General features: G+C 37.7%; 2 protein-coding genes across 2 annotated transcripts; one reads left to right on the forward strand and one right to left on the reverse strand.

The window, feature by feature from the left end:
- Positions 1-1,781: 1,781 nt before the first annotated feature.
- Positions 1,782-3,017, reverse strand: LOC115956826. Its single transcript, XM_031075112.1, has one exon. It carries the CDS (start codon positions 3,015-3,017, stop codon positions 1,782-1,784), a length of 1,236 nt encoding a protein of 411 aa, XP_030930972.1.
- Positions 3,018-11,303: 8,286 nt separating this feature from the next.
- Positions 11,304-17,415, forward strand: LOC115955977 (beta-glucuronosyltransferase GlcAT14A-like). The gene is made up of 5 exons (XM_031074407.1): positions 11,304-11,568; positions 11,884-12,911; positions 15,338-15,413; positions 15,504-15,619; positions 16,773-17,415. Exons 2-5 carry the CDS (start codon positions 12,311-12,313, stop codon positions 17,279-17,281), a joined length of 1,302 nt encoding a protein of 433 aa, XP_030930267.1. The 5' UTR covers positions 11,304-11,568; positions 11,884-12,310; the 3' UTR covers positions 17,282-17,415.
- Positions 17,416-21,829: the final 4,414 nt, after the last annotated feature.

The following is a 21,829-nucleotide window of genomic DNA, read 5'->3' on the forward strand; positions in this document are numbered from 1 at the left end:
TCATACTCTGCTTCGTTATTCGTGGCCGAGAAACCAAGTTTCAACGATTTTTCGATGGTGATCCCCTCGGGGGAGACCAAAACGAGCCCCACCCCTGAGCCCCTTTGGTTGGCCGTGCCGTCAATGTGTGTTTTCCACCAACTGAGCTCTTGTTAAAAGATTGCGCTGATCAGTTTCCCGTCAAGGTTTGGTGTCCCTCCCCCTCCTTCTGCTGTCGGCTCTGCAAATTCAGCTACTAGATCCGTGAGAACCTGACCCTTCACAGCGATGCAAGGCATGTACCTAATGTCGAAGGCGCCCAGAAACGTTCCCCATTTTGTTATTCTACCCGTGTAATCGGCACTCCGGAGTATGGATCTCAGCGGAAGTTGGGTTAGTACAACAACAGTATGTGCCTGGAAATAGTGGGGGAGCTTTCGCGTGACTTGTACGATTGCCAAGACGGCTTTTTCGAGGGGGAGGTAATGGATCTCTGCCTCGTGCAGCGACTTGCTTACGTAGTAGACGGGCCGTTGTGTGCCATTGTCTTCTCGGATTAATAATAAGCTCACTGCATGAGAGGCTACAGCAATGTAGGCGAATAGCATCTCGTCAGCCTCAGGACTGGACATAATTAGTGGCCGGGTGAGGTATTCCTTAAGCTGCTGGAAAGCTAAAGCGCACTCTTCAGTCCACTCGAAGCCTTTCCACTTGTTTAATAGAAGGAAGAAAGGCCTGCATCTGTCCGCTGAGCGGGAAATGAAACGGTTTAAAATGGCAATCATGCCAGTGAGCTTTTGCACCTCTTTGGGATTCCGAGGAGGCTGTAGGCTATGGATAGCTCTAATTTGGTCAGGGCTAACTTCGATGCCTCTGTGGGTCACCATGTAACCTAAGAATTTTCCTGATCCCACCCCAAATGAAAACTTGGACGCGTTTAGGCGCAGCCTGTACTTTCTCAGAATTCGAAAAATATCACCGAGGTCTCTAACGTGGTTGGGCACTAATTTTCTTTTTACCACCATGTCGTCTATATAAACTTCGATGCTCTTGCCCATATGCTGCTCAAACATCCTGGTCATCATAATTTGGTAGGTTGACCCGGCATTCTTTAAGCCAAAAGGCATCACTTTATAATGATAATTTCCGACGGGGGTGACAAAAGCCATTTTTTCTTGGTCCTTAGCGGCCAAGGGTATCTGATGGTAGCCTTGGAAGGCGTCCAAAAAACTCATTTGAGGGTGTCCGACGGTCGAATCCACCAATCGGTCTATCCGCGGCATGAGGAATGGATCCTTTGGGCAGGCCTTATTTAGGTCCATGAAGTCTACGCAGACCCGCCATTTCCCACTCTTCTTTTTTACCACGACTGTGTTGGCCAACCATTCGGGGTAGAATACCTCCTTGGTAGCCCCCGCTTTCTTCAATTTTGTGAACTCCTCTCTCACAGCGTCTGCATGCTTTTTCGACGGTCGCCGAGGAGGCTGCTTCTTAAGCGTTACAGCCGGGCTAACATTAAGGTGATGGCAGATGAAATCTGGGTCAACTCCAGGGGCCTCGTAGGCGTCCCAGGCAAACACGTCCACATTCTGTCTAAGAAAATCAATTAGCATCACCTTCTCTTGGGGCGGTAATTCTGAGCTGACCTGAAAAAACCTTTCTGGGTCCGATCCGACAAGTACTTTCTCTAGATCCTTGCAACTCGCCTCCATGGTTGGTCCCCCACTTCCGGAGGCTGGGGCCGGGATCGTTAATTGCTATAAGTCGTTCTCGGTTGAGGTGGAGGGCTCACTGTTCGGTCGTCATGAGATTACTGACACTATGCATTGCCGGCCCATCGCCTGGTTCCTTATTACTTCTTTCACTCGACCTCCTGACGGATACTTCACCTTTTGGTGTAAGGTTGATGACACAGCCCCTAGGGCATGAAGCCACGGTCGGGCCACGATAGTAGTGTAGGGGGAGTAGGCATCTACCACAATGAAGTCCACCTTCACCACGTCCGAGTCCGTTTGTATAGGCAGCCTAATCATGCCTTTCGGGGTGACGATTTTTCCTTCAAAACTGACCAAAGAGGAGTCATATACCGACAGGTCCTCTGGCTTCAGGTTCAATCCCTTATACAAGTCGGAATACATTACTTCCACGGCGCTGCCTTGGTCAACTAGCACCCTCTTCACATCGTAACCTCCAATTTTGAGCGTGACGACTAGGGCATCGTCGTGGGGTTGAAGGGTTCCCAGTTTGTCCTCATCCGAGAATCCGATTAAGGGCGTGGCCATCCCTCTAGCCCTCTTGGATTCCCTATCGTCAGCTTCAGCCGGGAGCCTGCCCACTGACATTACTCTGAAAGGATTGGAACCGGTCCTTCCTGGTGCGACGAGGATGACATTTATTGTGCCAATGGGTGGCCTCAATGTGCTTTGCCTGGTTTCGATGTTTGACTGCTCTTGCCATCCCACAGGGTGATGTAATAGATGCCTCAACTTCCCCTCTCGGACAAGCCGGTCCAAGTGGTTTTTCAGATTCCTGCAATCATAGGTGGTGTGACCCGGCTCTTGGTGATATGCGCAATACAGATTCTGGTTACGTTTCAAGGGGTCACCTGCCATCCTACTTGGCCATTGAAAGAACGGTTCGTTCTTCACCTTCTCTAGGATCTTATGTAATGGTTCTCGGAACACAGCATGGACTGCTTGTGTCCCAGTGGATCCAGTCTGTTCCGAGTAATCTCTTCTCGGCCTATTACTGTTGTTAAAGCGGTCCGACCTGAAGTCCCTCCTCTCTTGAGGGACAACCTTCGCTTTGCCCTTCCCCGTCTGCTGATCTTCCTCGACCCTTTTGTACTTGTCAATTCTGTCCATGAGTTGGCGCACACTAGTGACCGGCTTCCCAGTCAGGGACTTTCTTAAACCATGCTCTGTCGGCAGGCCCCTCTTGAATGTGCTAATGGCGACGTCATCGTAGTTTCCCTCTATCTCATTATACATTTCCCAGTACCTGTCTGAATAGGCTTTCAGTGTCTCTCCTTCACGCATGGACAAGGATAGGAAGGAATCTAGAGGCCGAGGGACTCTGCTGCTGGTAATGAAGCGGGAACCAAAAGCCTGCGTCAACTGCTTAAAGGAATTTATGGAATTTGGCTTAAGGCCATCAAACCATCTCATTGCCATAGGTCCTAAGCTGGACGGAAACACTTTGCACATCAACACCTCGTCCCTGGAATGGACGGCCATCCTCTGATTAAACTGGCTTACATGCTCCACTGGGTCCGTCCGACCATTATATATGGCAAAGGTTAGTTGGTGGAACCGCCGAGGAAGCTCAGCCCCCTCTATCCTACGCGTGAAAGGCGACTGGGAGATGAGGTCTAGGGCCTTACTCATGGCGTCGTTTGCCAGGCCTTGATAAGATAGGCTTTTGTGGCCGCGTTTGCGAGGTTGCTCTTCCTCATAGGAAAAAGTTTCGCTTGAAGGGGTTCTTGATCTCCGCCTGTATTCATTGTCCTCCTCACCGCTAGTGTCTGAGCCAATTGAAAGATGTTTTCGTTGCGCTCGGCGTAACTTCTTCTTCAAGTCATTGATTTCTTGCTGTAAAGCCCTGCGATCGTTTCGCTTATGGGATGCATGACCTTTTCCTTTCGAGCGACTTCTGCTCATGTAGGAGGTGTTCACACTACCCTCCGCTGCTTGTCTTGATCTTTCTCCCGTTCGAGATTCAAAAAGTTGTCTTGCCGTTGGGAGTCTGCGTGTCCGGTTTGGCACGGACCTGATCCTTCCATTTCTAACGGCTTCACTTGTCAAGACACAAGTTCTTCCCACAAACAGCACCAATTGTAGGGTCAATTTTTGGGGCCCAGGCCCAAAAGGTAGGTGATTCTGGCCCAAAAAGCCCTAGACAATGAATTTGTAGAGAGCGGGTTATAGAACTAGGCCCTAACGAAGTGAGCGTTAGTTAATTTGGGGCCATGCAACGATTGAACGTAAAAATATCTCCTTCCTGTCCACTGGATGCTCGGTCCGAGGAGACGTGTGGGTGCACTTCTATTCTTGATCAAAGGCTATGGTCTTTCTCTCTCTCTTCTGTTCTTTCTTTGCTCTTTTTTCTGATCCCCTCTTCATGGGGATACCCTTCTCTTATATAGCCTCCTTAAAGTCATCGAAGCCTTACACTTGTTGATCATCTGGGCCTTCACTTGAGTGCCCGTCCCATCGAACATCTCCTCTATCTTTCTGTGAGTTGTAGTGGCCAAGGTAACACTGTTCGCATGTCCTCTCCACATTAATACGGCCAGAAAAGTAGCTTCCCTGCATTTAATGCGGCAGCTGTAATCTCTCCCTGGACATCCTATACTCTCTTCCTTCTCTCGGGTTTGTGAGACTCGTTCTTGCTACCAATATTCGTTGGAGCGATTCCTTATTATTGGTAGGGTGCATGTTTGGTCCATATTTGGCACGTCCGAGGAGACATTCCTCCTCGGACCACTTTTTTAAATAAGTTTGGGCCGGAAGTCCTTTTGGCGCCCCACTTTCTCCTCGGACGTGGCTAGACTCTGTATGGGGCCTAAGGCCCATTGTTTTATTTGGGAATTTTACCCCTACAGTAATTATTTTGATCATATATCATAATTTTATATTTTAATATATTAAAAATGTTACACTACATATTAAGCTTATGTCAAGTGTCCTAATATATATGCATTACAAGTTTTAAAATTATTGTAATTTTGTTATGTGACTCATTAGTTTTTAAAATTTTAAAATTTATTTTTTAAGTAAAACTCTATTAAAATATCAAATGACTCACTAATTATTTATTAAATTAAATTTATTTTACATATAACCCAGCTTGTGGTCTTTTCTTTTCTTTTATTTTTTGAGAATCAGTACGACGAAATATTATTAGAAAACTATAAATCTGAAACTACAATAGGAATCACGTCTGAAGGAACATGCTCCATCCAGACTAACAATGGAAAGGAAAATCTTGCTCTCTTGGTTAAGGCATGAGCCACATAATTTCCCTAGCTCCTAATATGAAAGAAAGAGAAAGTTCGTAGTGAACCGGAAATAGACATGATGTCTTTCACATATTGACCGATTGAGGGATGGCCCACATCAACTAATTTCAACGTCTTGAAAACTACCTCTAAGTCTCCTTCAAACACTGATTGTGACATGCCCAATTCCACAATGAACCGAACAGCCCTTCTTGCAACTTGGACCTCCACCAAATCCACCAAGCCAGGGTAGGGAATTTTCTCTGAAAGTGCAGCTATCACTTCTCTGTTAGCATTACGCACAACCACATCGATCCCTACCTCACCCAAGTCTTCAAACACTTCCCCATCATAATTGGTTTTGTACGACTCGCCCAACAGTGAACTCCATTTCGTCTTAATCGCTGGGGACTTAGCCACTTTCATCGGAAACTTCAATTGGAATTTCGAGGGGTATTGCGCTGCTACACTGAATATTTTACTCTTATCCAAGGTGGGTTCTTTGAGCCGTAGTTTATTCCTGCGATTCCATACGAACCATGCCACTACTGCAAACAATTCCAGCCTCTGTTTCTGCATCCCAACCAGGTTAATCAGCTCCTGAACCTCACTGATATTTGGGTACTCTGATCTAACCCAGCTGAAACAGGGGAGCCAAATTTCTTTCAACTCTTCACAACTCCAGATAGCATGGAGGGTGGTCTCTTGAGCTGAAAGGCAGGTACCACATCGTGTGTCTTCAAGGATTTTCCTCTTCTTCAAGTTCACTTTTGTAGGTAGTGCATCAAAGCAGGCTCGCCAAAGGAATGTTTTAATTTTGTTTGGCACCCAGATCTTCCAAATGCGTTTCCAGAAAGCTTTCTAGAGTGAGTCATCCGAGGTCGATGCATCTGAACTGTTTCCCTCCTCACATAGCTGTTTGTAACCTGATTTGACCAAACACTCCCCATTGGAACAACCAAGCCAAATTAAAACATCCCTCTAGTTTGTTAGGCACAAAGGAATAGCCATGATACGTTGGGCTTCAAAAGTGAAAAAATGTTGATGCAGCAGATTCTGATCCCATGGACCTGTATCCTGGAATATAAGAGCTGAAACTTTTGCCCCTTCTAACTTAGGTACCCGTAGGGAAATTATTTTTGAGGACCCCCCACCTAGAAGCCAATTGTCACAGTAAAGATCAATGCTCTTGCCATCTCCAATCCTCCACCTCATTCCATTTAAGATTACCTTTCTAGCTTTCATAATACTTTGCCACGCATAGGACCCAATTGAAGTTGTAGCTTCCAAGACTGAACCCCTTGGAAAATATTTGGCCTTGAAGACACGAAAGAAGAGATAATTCTGATCCCTTAACAGCCTCCACACCGATAATTTGAAGCAGCTCATGGCGAAGGACGGAATTGCTTGCACCACCGCCTTCAATAGAACTTCTCTACCTGCTTAAGATAAGAGTTTTTCTCTCCACCCTTGTATTTTATTCCATACCCTCTCCTTTATGTATCTTAAACTCTCTTTTTTATTCCTTCCAACCACCATCGACAAGCCAAAATATTTTTCATATTCTTTTACCTCCGGAACCCCCAAGAAGTTCGAAATCTCTTGCCTTCTTCCTTCACTTACTGCCTTGCTAAAAAATATGGAAGTTTTCTCCCGGTTGAGCTTTTGACCTAAAGCACGTTCATACAAGGAGAGAATGGCTTGGATTTCATGTAAGTCAGACATAGTAGCTCGACAAAACACCAAGCTATCATCTGCAAAAAAATAGATGTGAGATTTTTGGGCCATTTTTACATAAAGAAAAACCCCTTATTTTGTCATTATAAGTTGCCCTTTGAAGCAACCTATTTAACCCCTCCGCGCATAGCAAAAAAAGGTAGGGTGACAAAGGGTCACCTTATCTAATCCCTCTTGAGGGTCTAATGTCTCCCTTAGGCTCACCATTCACCAAAATCGAATAAGACACAGTGCTAATACACTCAAAAATAAGAGACTTCCATTTTTCACAAAAGCCCATTTTCTCCATAATCTTTATCAAAAACTTCCATTCAACTCTATCATACACCTTGCTCATATCTAACTTCATAACTGTTAGAGCATTTTAATATTAAATAATTAAAAAGAATGAATGTTATAACATAAATGTAAAGATGTGGGAGTGAATATGGAAGATGAGGAGTTGTGAAAATGTTTAATCCCACATTGAAAAGGAGAGAGGCTATTTTATTCTTTTTTAATTGTAGTGATTAATGGGCTAATATAAATTGTCTTAGATATTGGGCTAGATACGTATGCAAGTAAATTGTCTTAGATATTGGGCTAGATACGCGTGCAAGGAGGAGGTGAAGGGTGGAGGTATCAAAAATAGAAATGAATCAGCCTCTTGGATCCTCCTACTTGACAGCCCATTCAAAGTAATTATCATATCTGTTGGTGAGTAAATGACCTGAATTAATACTTCATTTTTATTATGGACAATGAAGAACCATTGACCCACTTAATGGACTATCCGTTTGGGCCTTTTCATTCTTCAAAAACTCCTTAACTCACCATTAATTATGTAACTCCAGCCCATCAGATTAATATCCAACAATTAATCTGGTAACACCCACTACATCAGAATAATAGACCTAATTAATCAGAATAAATTGGGTAGTAATTTCGTGAGGCCCATTGAGCCTATAAATAAACTCATTCAGACCCAATCCAAAAAATTGCAATATACAATACACACACAAAAAATAGAGAGGTTATTGGCAAGGAAGGGTGTTCTTTCTGGTGAAGTTTTGGGCTTGAACACTTTGTGCAAAGGTTGTTCTAGCCATACGACACTTATTGGACTGTTGTATTCTGGGGAAGACAAGTCAAAGAAGGTCTGCAACGGTTACAAAGTTTAGCCAACTAAGGGCTTGAATTTTCTTAAAGAGAGTGAGTGTCGCGCCTCAGTCCAAATAGTATTGTGTAATTTCCTTCTTTACGTTAATAATATTCAGAAGTATTATTCAGTTTCTCGTTGTGTTATTTCCATTATTATTGTGTTTGCACCAACAATAGCCATAAAACCGGTATTCTTAAATTTTTGTGATTTCATATGATGTAAAGTTTTAAATGCCACCAAAATATTATCAGAAATAGTTTTACTAGACTGAAAGGCAATTTGAGATTCCAAAATAACACAAGGTAATATTTTCTTAAGTCTATTTGCAAGGACTTTAGAAATAATCTTGTACAGAGTATTACAAAGTGCTATAGGGTTAAATTCAAAAACTTTTACCGGGTTTTTTTATCTTCGGAATGAGTGTAATGATGGTTCGATTAATGGAAGGAGGGATTGTACTAGAATTGAGGTAGGTTAGGACTACCTCTTTCACGTCCTCCTTTACGGTTGGCCAAAATTGTTGGAAGAATAATGAAGGCATCCCATCGTAAAGACGCAAAGGGTAACGTCAAACAAACAATATCGTACGGTATGGTCCACACAGATCCTTTAACTTTCTGTGATTTGATGAATGGTTGGTAGGTGGGTTCCACAGTATTTATTTGCGGGGGCGCACACAGAACAATAAACGAGATACACTGTGAACCGAAAGACCATAGTACAGTGTTGAGAGTCAAAACCTAAATACACCTTTTTTCCTAAGATGTCTATTGTCTAGGCTTAATGGTATGGTCACTGACTCACTGGTGTCCTACAGCACAACAACAACAACAACAACAACATCAAAGCCTACAGGCTACAACTATTTAACGTTAACATTACTGTGATTTGTATTTTACGATTGTTCATTCCCCACTCGCACAGATCATTCACACTAGAAGGGATATTTGAACCCATCAACCCAGGACTGGAGTCTTGTTAGCTCGGTACCTTACAACTATTTTATCTATTTTATATTATTTTTTGACAATATACCTGCATTTCATACTATATTCTCTTAAAACTCTATTCAAATATATAATTTTTTTAATTACCACTTTAACAATGTACCTCACATTTTATACCCTACTCTCTTTTTTTCTTTTTCTTTTTTTTTTTAGAAAGCTCTACTATTTTTTATTTTATGGGTGAGATTAAAATATTTGTGTTTAGGATATATACGTTACTACAATTGACTTCTATTTTTAGATATTACTATAGCAAAATACAAAAATCTCAACAATATTAGAACGTCGGTGTAGGTTATTTGTTTATTTATCAATTGGTGTAATAGTAAAATGCAAAATAGCTCAAACATGCCAAGAGCACTCAATGGGAATGTTAGCAGGATGTGTGAATAACAGCCTGTGTTCAGTACAACCCGATTGATTTGATACTGTGGAGTGCATGTGCAGCTCATTTGGTAAATTTGGTACCTTTGTTTTTCTAGCTAGTACGTGTTGAAAATTTGAAATCTGGAGGAGAAAAATGATTGCAAAATTTGACTTGCATTTGAATAGTTTCTATATTCATTGCCAATTTAAGTTTAAAAGAATATTTGCAGGTGGAGATTTTGTGCAATTTTTTTAATGGTCCATGTATTAGTTTTACAAACATAACTACAACTTAATTCTTCAATAAATTATCAATTCAGGCACATAAAAATTGGTTTTGTTGGAATTGTGTCATTTGCCCCTAGTGAGATCAGATGGAGTCAAAGATTTATGGATATGTTATAGACCTAGAGGTGGGTATGCAATAAAATATGGGTATTTTTTATAGTTGGGTTTCAGAAGTTCAATATAATACATACATTTATAGATAGAAAAAAGAAAAGAAAAATTATATTTATATTAGAGGGCATGAGTTAGCGCAGGGGTCATTGCCATTGCTGGCATCCCCTTGTGTCGTTCAATCGATATTGGTTTCTTTTTTACTTCCACGTTTATGTGATTCTTATTTACTAATTGTTGGTGCAAACAATGCTCCAACACTAAGTTATCATTTCTTCAATTTGAACATTCATGTAAAAGAACTTTCTGGTTTGTACAATAAAAATCTTCCTAATAGCTGTTTCACCCTCTCCAAATAAATAAATAGTTTATTGCAAAAAGAAAAGAAAAAATGTAGGAGGCAAACCATAGTCCATATATTGAGTGATGTTATGAATATTATACTAATCATATTAGTTGCTACATTAATTTGGAAAAATTATATAGTAAAATTTATAATAATATATTTAACATTTTCCAATTTATTCTATGATGCTAGCTTCTTTCGTGTTGCTAATATATATATATATATATATATATATATAGTAATTTGGTTGTATTTAACAAAAATGTCATTATATTTTTAATTAATCTGGCTGTTTGGCACAAAATTAAAAATGACAGCTTTTTTTTTCTCCTAAATAAATCTTACTTATTATATGATTCTCCAAGACTTATATATATATATATATATATATTTTAATTTTTTATGCATTTGTTTGATGCGAACACTCTCAAACAACATTCATGTTGTGAGTTTCAATTGACTCAATTGGTAAAATCTCTTATCACCAAATAAGAGATTTATAATTCAATCCTCGCATATACCAAAAACCAATTGATATCTTAACCTAATGATAAGAAACAATTATCATGGAGTGAACATCTAAATTTAAAATACTATCATATCTAAAAATAAAATTTAAAATTTAAAAACAAAAAAAAAAAAACTCTCATGTTAATGGATGCATTAACATTATCAAATCAAAATGAAGTTTGATACCATCTATCAATCAAACTCTTATGTACTTACTGTTTATTGACAACAGGGACACAATTAATTTCTTGTTATAATTGGAACAATGTTACTTTTGTATGTTCCTGTCATAAACATCATTTTCTTTTTTGAAGGCAACATCATATGTATCAATCACAACAAATCATATTTAATAGTTACCAAATTTGTTGTGTTTCTACACTTATTATTATTTAATATTTAATATTTATTAATTATAAACACATATTTATGTAAATTATATCAGTGATTATGTTTACGAGTGCCCTTCAAAAAATTGTTAATAAATTGAATTAAAAAAATTATGTTAACGGGTACCTTTCGGACAATTATTAATAAACTGTATTAAAAAAGTTTCAATATTATTTTTATAAGAAATATAAAAAGTTGTCAAAAAAATTAATCACTCTATCATTTTTTTCATAAGATGTTTTTAAAAATAATTCTTATAGCATCCATTAATATTTTCCTTACCAAAGACACACATGAAAACCACGTTGATTAATTACCAATTACCTGCATAAGGTTGTGGAGGATCTACTTTCCTCTTCAAACCCACAAAAAAGCAACGCACCGCACTCGCTCTCAAAGTGGCGTGGTGGATAGGATAGGATAGTATATTCTATTCATATTATCTCATAATCTTTACTCCATTAGTTTAATTAATCAATTAATTATTATAAATCTTTGTGTTTTTGCCAACAATTAAAGCAAACCCCATCCGCCATATCTGTACGGTCCTCTCTCTCTCTCTCTTTCTCTCTCTCTTGTGATTTTTGCTTTCCCAAATACCCAATACTCCTACTGATAACCAAATACTACTACAACCTCCGAATCTCTCTCACTGTTACTTCTTCTGAATCTTCTTTGAATCCTCTTCACCTGAGTAAGCATATCTCAACTCTGTTTCCTTTTTCATCTATCTGGGTCATTTTAATTCAATCCCAATTGACTCAGTCTCTCTCTCTCTCTCTCTCTTTAAACTTCTCTTAGCTTTGAAGTATCTGAAACTTACACTCCAAGTGTTTGTTTTTTTTGCTTGCTTTGTATATTAAATTTGATTGAGTTAGATCTGGGGCAGTTCATAAAAAAAGCCAGTTTCTATTTATTGAATGTGAAATCTAACTGCTTTATATTCTTTAAGTTTATTTAGACGTTACCTGTTTGATTGTTTTTTGCCTTTTTGTTTTTTTGTCTTTAGGTTTGTTCATTCTCAAAGAATCAAGCAGTTTTGGTGTTTCTTTCACAACTGGGGTCCAAAGATCATATCTTTTTCACATGCTTCTTTGGCCATTCCAGCTCTTGATTTCAGAATTTGGGGGCTCAGTCATTTATTTGCGATATTTTGCTCAAATTTATGCACTTGTACATGGAACCCGTGTTTTATTTTGGAAAACACTGAAGCCTCTGGCTTAAATGTTATTCATTTACTCATTAAGAAGGTGGCTTTGGTTTTGTTACCTGGCCTCCTTGCTTGTCTTTGGGCCCTCTTCCATTCGGAAAATTGGAGGGTTTTGCTTTGTTTCTCAGATTTTGTGGCGTTTTCAGCTAATTCAGAGAATTGGGTTCTTGTCTCGATAGAAAATAGTACTAGCAATTAGAGTTTTGTTAACCACCTGTGAGAAAGTATGAGGAAAAATATTAATTCTCACTCAGCCAGAGGGTTTGGCGATAGGAAGTGGATTCTTCCGTTCTTTGCGACTGTGACTGTATCAGTTATGCTGTCCTTGACAGCCATTTTTGGGCTATATACCTCTCCCTATGCTGGAGAGCAATTACCATTCGAAGTTATCTCGTTAGCGAGATCAGAGGACTCAAGTGGGTATTTTATTGAACCAGATTTGAAAAGATCACTGGAAACATATGAGGCATCAAAAACTGAAGCCCCTAGATTGGCATATCTGATTTCAGGCACTAAGGGTGATAGTCATAGGATGATGAGGACATTACAGGCAGTGTATCATCCTAGAAACCAATATATTCTACATTTGGATCTTGAGGCACCGCCCCGTGAAAGGTTGGACTTGACAGCTTCGGTGAAGTCTGATCCCACATTTCGTGAAGTGGAGAATGTGCGTGTTATGTCTCAATCCAATTTGGTGACTTATAAAGGTCCTACAATGATTGCTTGCACCCTTCAAGCAATTGCAATTTTGTTGAGAGAGAGCTCGGAGTGGGACTGGTTTATAAACCTCAGTGCTTCAGATTATCCTCTTGTAACACAAGATGGTTAGTACCTGATTTTACTCTTTGTTTGTCCATTAGTAATTATGCTGCTATTTTTCTTCTTGTTTTATTTTCATTTTATATAGTTGTATTTGATACCTGTTTAACCACTTGAATGTGCGTATCATTGAGTTTGGTCTTCTATCCTTTTAATTGTACCAGTGGTGTCGTGTTTGCATCTTGATATACTTTTTGACGGTTGCAAGTATCAATAAATTGCACAGGGCATTTTGTTGCCTGAGTTTTAAGCATAATGGGTGATTCTTGCCTAAAATTTACTCTTGGGGATTTATATAGCTGAATATTGACCATGCATTCTAGAGTGCAAGATATGGTTTTCTTGTATCTAAGCTCATGGGTGAAAGTGAGCTAATAGTTGAATTAGTGGGTTAGAGTTTATCAAAGAAGTTTATAATACCATATCTTGCTTTTTGTCTGATGTAAGTGTAGTGTTTGGATCCACCCAAGGCTTCCTTAGGCAATTTAGTTTGTATGTATGTGGCTAATTCTCCTCAGAAGCCTTATTATTTTAATATTCTATATTTCATTTTCAGTTAAATGTAGCTTCCAGGTAGGTCCATACATGAGTTATGTGTCTGAAGAAAGTTCTTAGATTTATCTTGTATTGTATCTAGAGTCTGCAGGAGGGTAGCAATCAATCATCTCAGGTTTTGTTGTCCTGTAATGGTCCATCTTGGGCTTAGTAGGTGTGTGTCACTCCATTGGATATTTGGTTCTTTCAGAAATTAGGTTTTGGTGGTTTTGTTGGAATGGTTCTATAAATGGTAACCCTGTAATATAATGTTTTGGAAAGGGGAAAAACTACAATTAACTTTTGAAACCAAAATCATAGTGTAGTTCATTTAGACAGAGACACTAACAATGGCAGTATCCTCGTAGATACCAGTTCCTGAAATCTGATGGGACCCTCATTCCTTGTTGTAAAAGATTGTTTGTTGGTCTTTTGGCTTATTTCCTTACGTGGTTTGTCAATGTGTAACTACCCCCCCCCCCCAACCCCACACATATAAAGTGTAAGCTTCCCCATATGACTTTGTGGAGCTCAATTTTGATGAGACTGCATTATGGAGTTGGGAGAGATATTTGGTGCCAAATATCCAGGGAAAAAAAAAGTCTGTTAAGTCACCCCTCCCCCCTCAATTTTGATGAGACTGCTCTTGTTCCTTTCTGTACTCTTTCCTTCCTCTTCGACTTAAATCTGTGTCCCCTCTCTCTCTCTTTTAAAGGATAAAATGATGCATATTAGTGAAAATTTACTGACCCCCACCAAGTTAGATATTGCTCTTTACAACTAGGTATTTAAATCACAATAGGATTGCAAATCTAACTGAGCTAGGTGATTAGCATCATTTTAGAGTCATAAATATATGTTTCTTGGTTTGATCATTTGATGATGCTGACTTACAAAGTTGAAATCCTCTTAAACATGATAGATATAATATGGCTAAATGACTAGACTTTTGTGTAGAATATATATATATACTGTTAAGATAGTCCCTCCTCAGTTAGAGTTGGGTTAATTTGGGGTTTATTTTTATTTATTAGTTGGCCTCTCCACGAGATAGCATAAGCTTTTGAGTGGAAAGTTCTGTGATGCATTTTCATTTTGCTTCTTTTCATATCTATGAAGGCAGTCTGCGATTGTTGATTTTCTAATAGAAAATTTCTATCTTGTTATGTGTATGGATGGTAGTTATAAATTGCTAATTATATCACTTTGCACTCAGTCATTTTTTGTCCTCTACCAAGGATGATTTACTATTATATCTCTTAACTGCAAATCATTTACTGATTCATATTGTTGCTTGAATATCTCTTCTTAATCTTACCTCTTAATTAATAATAGCTGCCATTTTCCATTTCACATATTTGTCCAATTAATATGTTTAATCATAATCATCAACCACAAGATGTCTATGGTGAGGTTGTGATATCAAAAGCTCTATTATTATAACACTAAGTTTTTCCATCTAATATTCATTTTTTTCTTTTACCGCCTAATATGCATTGTTTCTATAATACCCCATAAATTGACCTACTGTTGACAATGTATCCTGTCTCCATCTGCCTAATGGCATGCTTGTTGCACTCTTCTCTGCCTTTGTACACATAGCCTTGTAAAATTTTTAGCAATGGCTTATTACATGGAGGCAAAATCTTCAATGAATGACTTATCTAAAAGGAAAAAAAAAAAAAACATAATGTCTGTTTTATTGTCTAGGCTTCCTTTTGGGATGTGTCTGATCCAAAGAGTTCCCATGATCTGCTCTATCTTGTTGAGCTGCTACATATGGTTTAATTGACACATACTTTGTTTTGGTAGAAGTTTTGATTTATACATAAGTGTCTTCAGCTTTTCTTTACACTGTTCACGGAACTAAAATCTGATTTGTTTCCTAAATCTGCAGATTTGCTCCATGTTTTTTCCAATTTGTCTAGAAATTTCAACTTCATTGAGCATATGCAGATTACTGGGTGGAAATTGTAAGTAACCTATAAGTGTGCATATCACCCTTTGGAAAGTCTTTCCCTTTTTCACTTTTATAATGGTATGATATTCACCTACTTTTATAGGAACCAAAGAGCAAAACCGATCATCATAGATCCGGGCCTTTACCTGTCGAAAAAATCTGATCTTGCTTTGACCACTCAACGAAGATCACTTCCCACGTCATTCACGTTGTTTACTGGTAAGCATGTCTATATTTACACTCAAATCTTGTAAAAGTAAATAAAGGAGAAAAAGTACTTCACAATTCCCCTGTTATCTTTAAAACCAACCAGTTTCTCCCTCTATGTTTGGAAAATGGGCAAATACCCCCAATCCTACCTTTTCAATTAAATCCAACGGAATCACAATAATTAAAAATGCAGTCCAAGGAAATGAAAATGCAATACTCAACTTTTTATCTTCCTTGTGGTGTATGACTGGTAATTTCTTGAAGAGATTCCATTGGATTTAACTAAGAAAGTAATGGATTTGGGGTATTTGCTCATTTCTAGACATAGAATGGGAAATTGGTTGGTTTCAAAGATAAAGGGGGCAATTGTTAACTACTCCAGACATAAAGGGGAGGAAAAAAATTTCCCCAAAAATAAAAATGCACTTACATTAGTTCCTAGAGCACAACTGTGTTGAATGTTTATGTAATTCTTGTGTCATGGTCCCATCATTGACAGGTTTTACTTTGCTTTTGTAATTCAAACTTAATATGTGCCAACCAAAGCTAAAAATGCCAATTGGGATGCTGTTGGTTTTTTTTTGGGGGGTGAGGGGGTGGGGGTGGGGAGTGGTTTAGATTTTATGACTAAAAGTAATATCTTTCTTTAACATGGTTGTTTTGTGCCTGGATAGCAATGACGGTAATGTTGGCACATGGAGAACATGCTGAAGGCTCTTCTCTTTGATATGTGCCCATTCACTTTTCTTCTTTTCCTTGTGAGCCTCTGGGTGAACTCTTCAATTGATGTCTCACCAGTTGTGCTTTGACTTGTAGATGTCAACGTGTCAAATTTAGTTCTTATCTTGAGAAATTTGTAAGTGGGCACTTAGTGGGGTAGTTATAACTTATTGTGTTACATTTATCTGTAATCTCAGCAGTTGGAAGCTGGTTGAAATAGGGCAACCCTCTTAATCATTGCTATGAGGAACTAACCTTATTAGTTGGTTCCCTAGGTATAGATTTCTTTCTAGCTAATTAAAAGCTTATTTGTTCTCCAAAATCTAATTTGCTTGCTGTTTAATTTTGGCATCTTGGTCTGATTTTTTGTTTTGTTTTTACAATTAGCACGATCTGTGTTAATAACCTGCTTCCAAATTGCTTTTAATTCTCTTATGCACAGGTTCAGCATGGGTAATGCTAACCCGATCGTTTGTTGAGTACTGTATATGGGGATGGGATAACCTCCCACGAACTATCCTTATGTATTACACAAATTTTGTCTCCTCCCCGGAAGGTTATTTTCACACTGTTATTTGCAATACTCCAGAATTCCGTAACACTGCAATTAGCCATGATCTCCACTACATTGCTTGGGACACTCCTCCAAAGCAGCATCCCATCTCTTTGTCAATGAAGGACTTTGACAAAATGGTTAAAAGCAATGCCCCATTTGCACGAAAATTTGCCAAGGATGATCCTGTCTTAGACAAGATTGATAAAGAGCTTCTAGGCCGCACAAATCGTTTTGCACCTGGGGCATGGTGTATTGGGAGCTCTGATGGTGGGGCTGACCCATGCTCTTTGCGTGGTAATGATACAGTGTTTAGGCCAGGTCCTGGTGCTGAGAGGTTCCAGGAACTGCTTCAGACTCTGTTATCTGAAGATTTTCGGAAAAAACAGTGTTCATGACAAAGGTAAGAATTGGATACCCCCAAGTGTACATTAACGTAAAATATATACGGCTGATGTAAAGTCGCAGAATTTTGATTTTAATATCAATTGAACATTCAAGCTATAAACAATATTCACTTTACTGCATAGTCTGGAATTGCCTCGACTCTCCAAGTTTTGTCCATCCAGTCTTTAGATTGAACTTTCCTCATTTTTCCATTATAAGTGGTCAAGCAGTATGTTTTTAAACCTGAGAGATTTCCTCAAATAAGTTTCTCAGCCCATTTTGCCCAGCTGAGACTAGGTGGATATGATGGTTTTTTTTTATAAGGATAATGTTCATCACTATTTTATCTAGTTGCACTAAAACCCGTTTAACATTCCATCCAAATGAATTATCACCTAGTAAATTGTGGGGAATAAAAAATCCCTAGCATTGTTGCCTTTTATTTTATAACATCTCCTCTTTTTCATTATACTTGGTACCAACAAAAAATGAAAAAGAAAAAAGAAAAAAAAAAAGGGAAATATGTGATGCACAAAAGGGTGTGATCAGTTTTAGTTTTAGTTCAAGGGTGTAAGTGCAACTAAACGAAAGTTGAAATGGCGTCAATGCATTTTATACATTTAATTTTTAGTGGTGTCTTTGATTAGTCTCTTTAGAGATTAGGTTCATACATTTTTCTATAATCATCTATGGTGAAAATCAGTAAAATATCCTTTCATCCAACCCTTCGGTTGCTAGTGTCTCAACCCGGTTTTGGACCTAGTCTGCAACAATTTGATTCGGCTCCAAGAGCATGCGAACTATCTCGGTTGAATCTCCATACCATGAACCAAGCCCAGTGTTTGCACTTAAGGAGCCTACCATGAGTGCTCACAATGAAAGCAATTCCCTGAGCAGCTGAGGCATCTGTAGACAAGATGGGTACGTCGTTCAATGAAACTCATGGATGTGTTCCAATCATTTAGATGCCTCTTCCTCGAGAAACCGCAGTTGGTTGCCTATATAGTTAGGCTAGTAATATCCAAGATTGAGCCTAATGGTTAGTGTTTAGAGCCTTGCCTCTTGCCTGGGTTGCAGCTTACAGATATACTGTCACTGCAATGTATCAGTTTCAGTAAGAGGAAAAATTATTTAGAATGAATGAATATAAAGGTTATCGTTGGAATATTTGTTCACCATATTTCAAGAATGCCCGCATTTTCCATGCTTTAGCTTGACAAGAAATGAAAGGCACTGTAGAAGGTTTGGACCAGCCTTGGAAACTGTTGCAAGAGGCTATAAATGGTACTCCCTGACTTGTGATATCATGCACTACATATGGCGGGAAATTCTTAGGTAATGACTACAAGGTCAGCACCCAGCCATTCAAAAAAGAACACATCATCAAAATGTAATAGGTAAGCAATGGGCTAACGCATCCACAAAACAAAGAAGTCAGGCTTAACGCTGTTTCTTCAATCCTTCTGCCCGTCAAAATTTTGATCAAAATTCAAATCCATCTTTTTGTGGTCAACTGAAAATTTTCAGTAAATTCAAATTCTTTATCACCTGCTACGTTTAAATCATGAGGAAAAATATTTTTCCTTAGTTTTACTTTCCTCTTTCTCTAGTTGACGAAGCAAACTGATTGAGAAGTTTAAACTTTCAACTGTTTCATGGGATTTGTGAATCTTCGTCTTCTTCCTTTCTTAAACCTATAAGTGATTTTTTCCCCAAGGCATCCCAACTTTTACATTTGTTTTTTATCATCTTCTACACAGTCCATCTCTAGACTCTAGAGTCATTCATAGATGACTATAGAAAGGTCAATTGAAGCATTTACAAGTTTTTTTTTTTTTTTTTTTTTTGTTCCACCTGACTTGTGTAATTATGTATTTAATGAATTTGATGTTGATACTTCACTGAATCTATGTAAAATTATAAAGGGAAGATCAATTCGATAGGCTTAGTCACTAATTCAGATTGATCTCTTGAAATTCCCAGATTTTTTTGGCCCAAGGAAATTTTCTGCCACGGGTGTTCTTGATGATTTTTTTTTTCTTTGATTCCTTTGATACCCATGTTAATCTCTTTGATGATTATGGTTAGTCTTTGATGGAATGATGTATCTTGAACGATTTTTGTATTGGGTATTTAGGAATTTATGTCCAATTGATTTTACAACTTGTGTTCATTGGGCCAATTGATTTTACAACATGAAGAACACCCATGGAAAAAAATTTCATTGGGCCAAAAAAAAATCTGGGAATTTCAAGAGATCAATATGATTCAATGACTAAGCCTATCAATTTGATCTTCCATTTATAATTTTACATAGATTCGGTGAAGTGTCAACATAAAATTCATGAAATACATAATAATACAAGTCAAGTGGAAAAAAAATCCTAAGAATAGAGAAGACAAATAGAGATAATAATAATAAATAAAAAATTGTATTACCACAGCCACAAAAACCCGTATCTCCAGTCCATAGCCAGGAAAAAAAAAATGCTTGCTTCAATCAACCTTTCTAGAGTCATCTATGGATGAGAGTCTAGAGATGGACTATGTAGAATATGATTAAAAAAAATGTAAAAGTAGTGATATCGTGGGGAAAAAAATCACCTATAGGTTTAGGAAAGGAAGAAAATAAAGATTCACAAAGTCCATGGAATGGTTGGAAGTTTAAGCTTCTCAATTAGTTCGTTTCAACAACTAGAAAAAGAGGAAAGAAAAGCAAAGAGGAAAATGAGCAAGTTGACCTTGTAGTCCCGAACTACCGAAGAATTTCCTACATATTACACCAAGGTGTATTGGACCCTATTAGAAACTTGATCTTCAAAATTGTTCACGATGACAGTTTCTGGGTCAAGCCTTGAGGCCCATTCAATTGAAATTAGGATAGAATGGTTATGTGATTAAAAAATTAAGAGCTTGCTGCATTGTAGCAAGGATTGGTCTATGGTTTTCTTCTTGACCTGTGGGAAGGGGAGATAACCCTTTTTTTAGGTAAAAGATAGAATATTAGAAAATGCCAAGTTTTTTTTTTTTTTTTAGGGGTAGAAAATGCCGGTTGAATTATAAGTTTTGTAGAGGAGTAACATTCAGTTGATGCAATTTAATTCGGGAAATAAAAATATGTTAACCAAACTCATCCTATTACCATGGTGAATCCAGAATCTGTGTTTGATAAAAATGAGAGTAATTTGATTATTTTCACTCTCCTTTGCATCATATTAGTTATTTTTCATCATCTTTTTGACATGATAGATCATATTTATTTAGCAAAAGATATTACCACACCCAAAAAGGATTGTTGTCACACCTCTCTTATAGATCATTCACAATGTGCTCTACATAGTTCTAGCAAAAATTTTATCAGAAAACCCATTTTCTATTTTACCTTCCTACTTTTTTTATAAACCCTATAACACACTCTAATTTTTCTCTATTCTATTAACGTTTTTTTTTTATTACCAAACAATCATATTTCGTCTAAATCTGAAATGTTCTTCACCATTCCATCCAAACTTAAAGACTTTGCCACCTCAGTGATTTGCTATGTTAAAACTGGGTGTACTAGTGTTACTTGGTCGAAAATAATCATCCATAGCCGTCTCACCTTTAAAATTTTTGAAGGAATTGTTTAGGGGGATGCAATATTATAAGCTAAAATCTTCTCTATTCTAAAGAGTAAACCCTTAAAATATAGTTTTACAATTTTTCTATTTAGAAAATTTTTTGTTGTTGTTGTTGCTGCTGCTGCTTATGAATAGTGGCTCTCTTTGTTTGAAAAGTCATTGTTCATTAGCAAAAGGGTTTATATATATATATATATATATATATACACACACACAAAAAAGAGTGAAAAAGTGAATTTGAAAGAATGAGTAAAAGAATATTTAGGAAAGGATAAAGATAATATTCAAATAGAATAGAAAAAGAATAGAAACTTAGAAAGTCTCTAACTTGGTCTATATAGACACATAAAAATTCACACCTAACTAACATGATAGATGGTTAAGAAAAATTCTAAGATCACATAAAATGATACAATTTATGCCATAACTGTCCATGTGACAGTATGTGAATAGTGGAGAAAAAGTGATGGGTCTATATAAAAGTAATAAAAAACTAGTCACAATCTAGCACATAAGATAGATGTGGCACAAGTTATGCAATTTATGTAGTACTAAAACTCCTCAATTGTTAATGGTAAATAAAAAAGTTAAGTTAATGGAATGTTCAAATAAAAACCAGTAAAAACTTATCAACTAAATACTAAAAAAAAAAAAAAAAAATGAGTAAAGTTTTGAAATATACACGCGAGAAAATGGTTACAGTACTGCTGGAGATGCTTAAAAGAAAATTTTCTTTCACTCTTCTCCATACCCTTTATGTCTAGGAACCGTCTTGTGCCTTGAACAATGGTAGGCCATTAAATTAGATGGTTGACTGAAACTTTTATGCTTAAGAAAAGCATACAGCTCCGTGCTTATTGTCAATTGTTTCTTTTTTTCTTTTCTTTTTTTAAAGATGAAACTTCTTACGTAAAATCTTCATAATTCTTCAGGCTGGTG

This window comes from Quercus lobata, chromosome 8 (genome assembly GCF_001633185.2).
Source record: "Quercus lobata isolate SW786 chromosome 8, ValleyOak3.0 Primary Assembly, whole genome shotgun sequence".
Classification (NCBI taxonomy): domain Eukaryota; kingdom Viridiplantae; phylum Streptophyta; class Magnoliopsida; order Fagales; family Fagaceae; genus Quercus; species Quercus lobata.

Coding starts and splice junctions, on each gene's coding strand:
- LOC115956826 (XM_031075112.1), bottom strand. CDS start 3,017: ATGCGTGAAGGAGAGACACTGAAAGCCTATTCAGACAGGTACTGGGAA.
- LOC115955977 (XM_031074407.1), top strand. CDS start 12,311: ATGAGGAAAAATATTAATTCTCACTCAGCCAGAGGGTTTGGCGATAGG. Junction 12,912..15,337: donor TCCTCTTGTAACACAAGATG/GTTAGTACCTGA, acceptor CTAAATCTGCAG/ATTTGCTCCATGTTTTTTCC. Junction 15,620..16,772: donor GTCATTCACGTTGTTTACTG/GTAAGCATGTCT, acceptor TCTTATGCACAG/GTTCAGCATGGGTAATGCTA.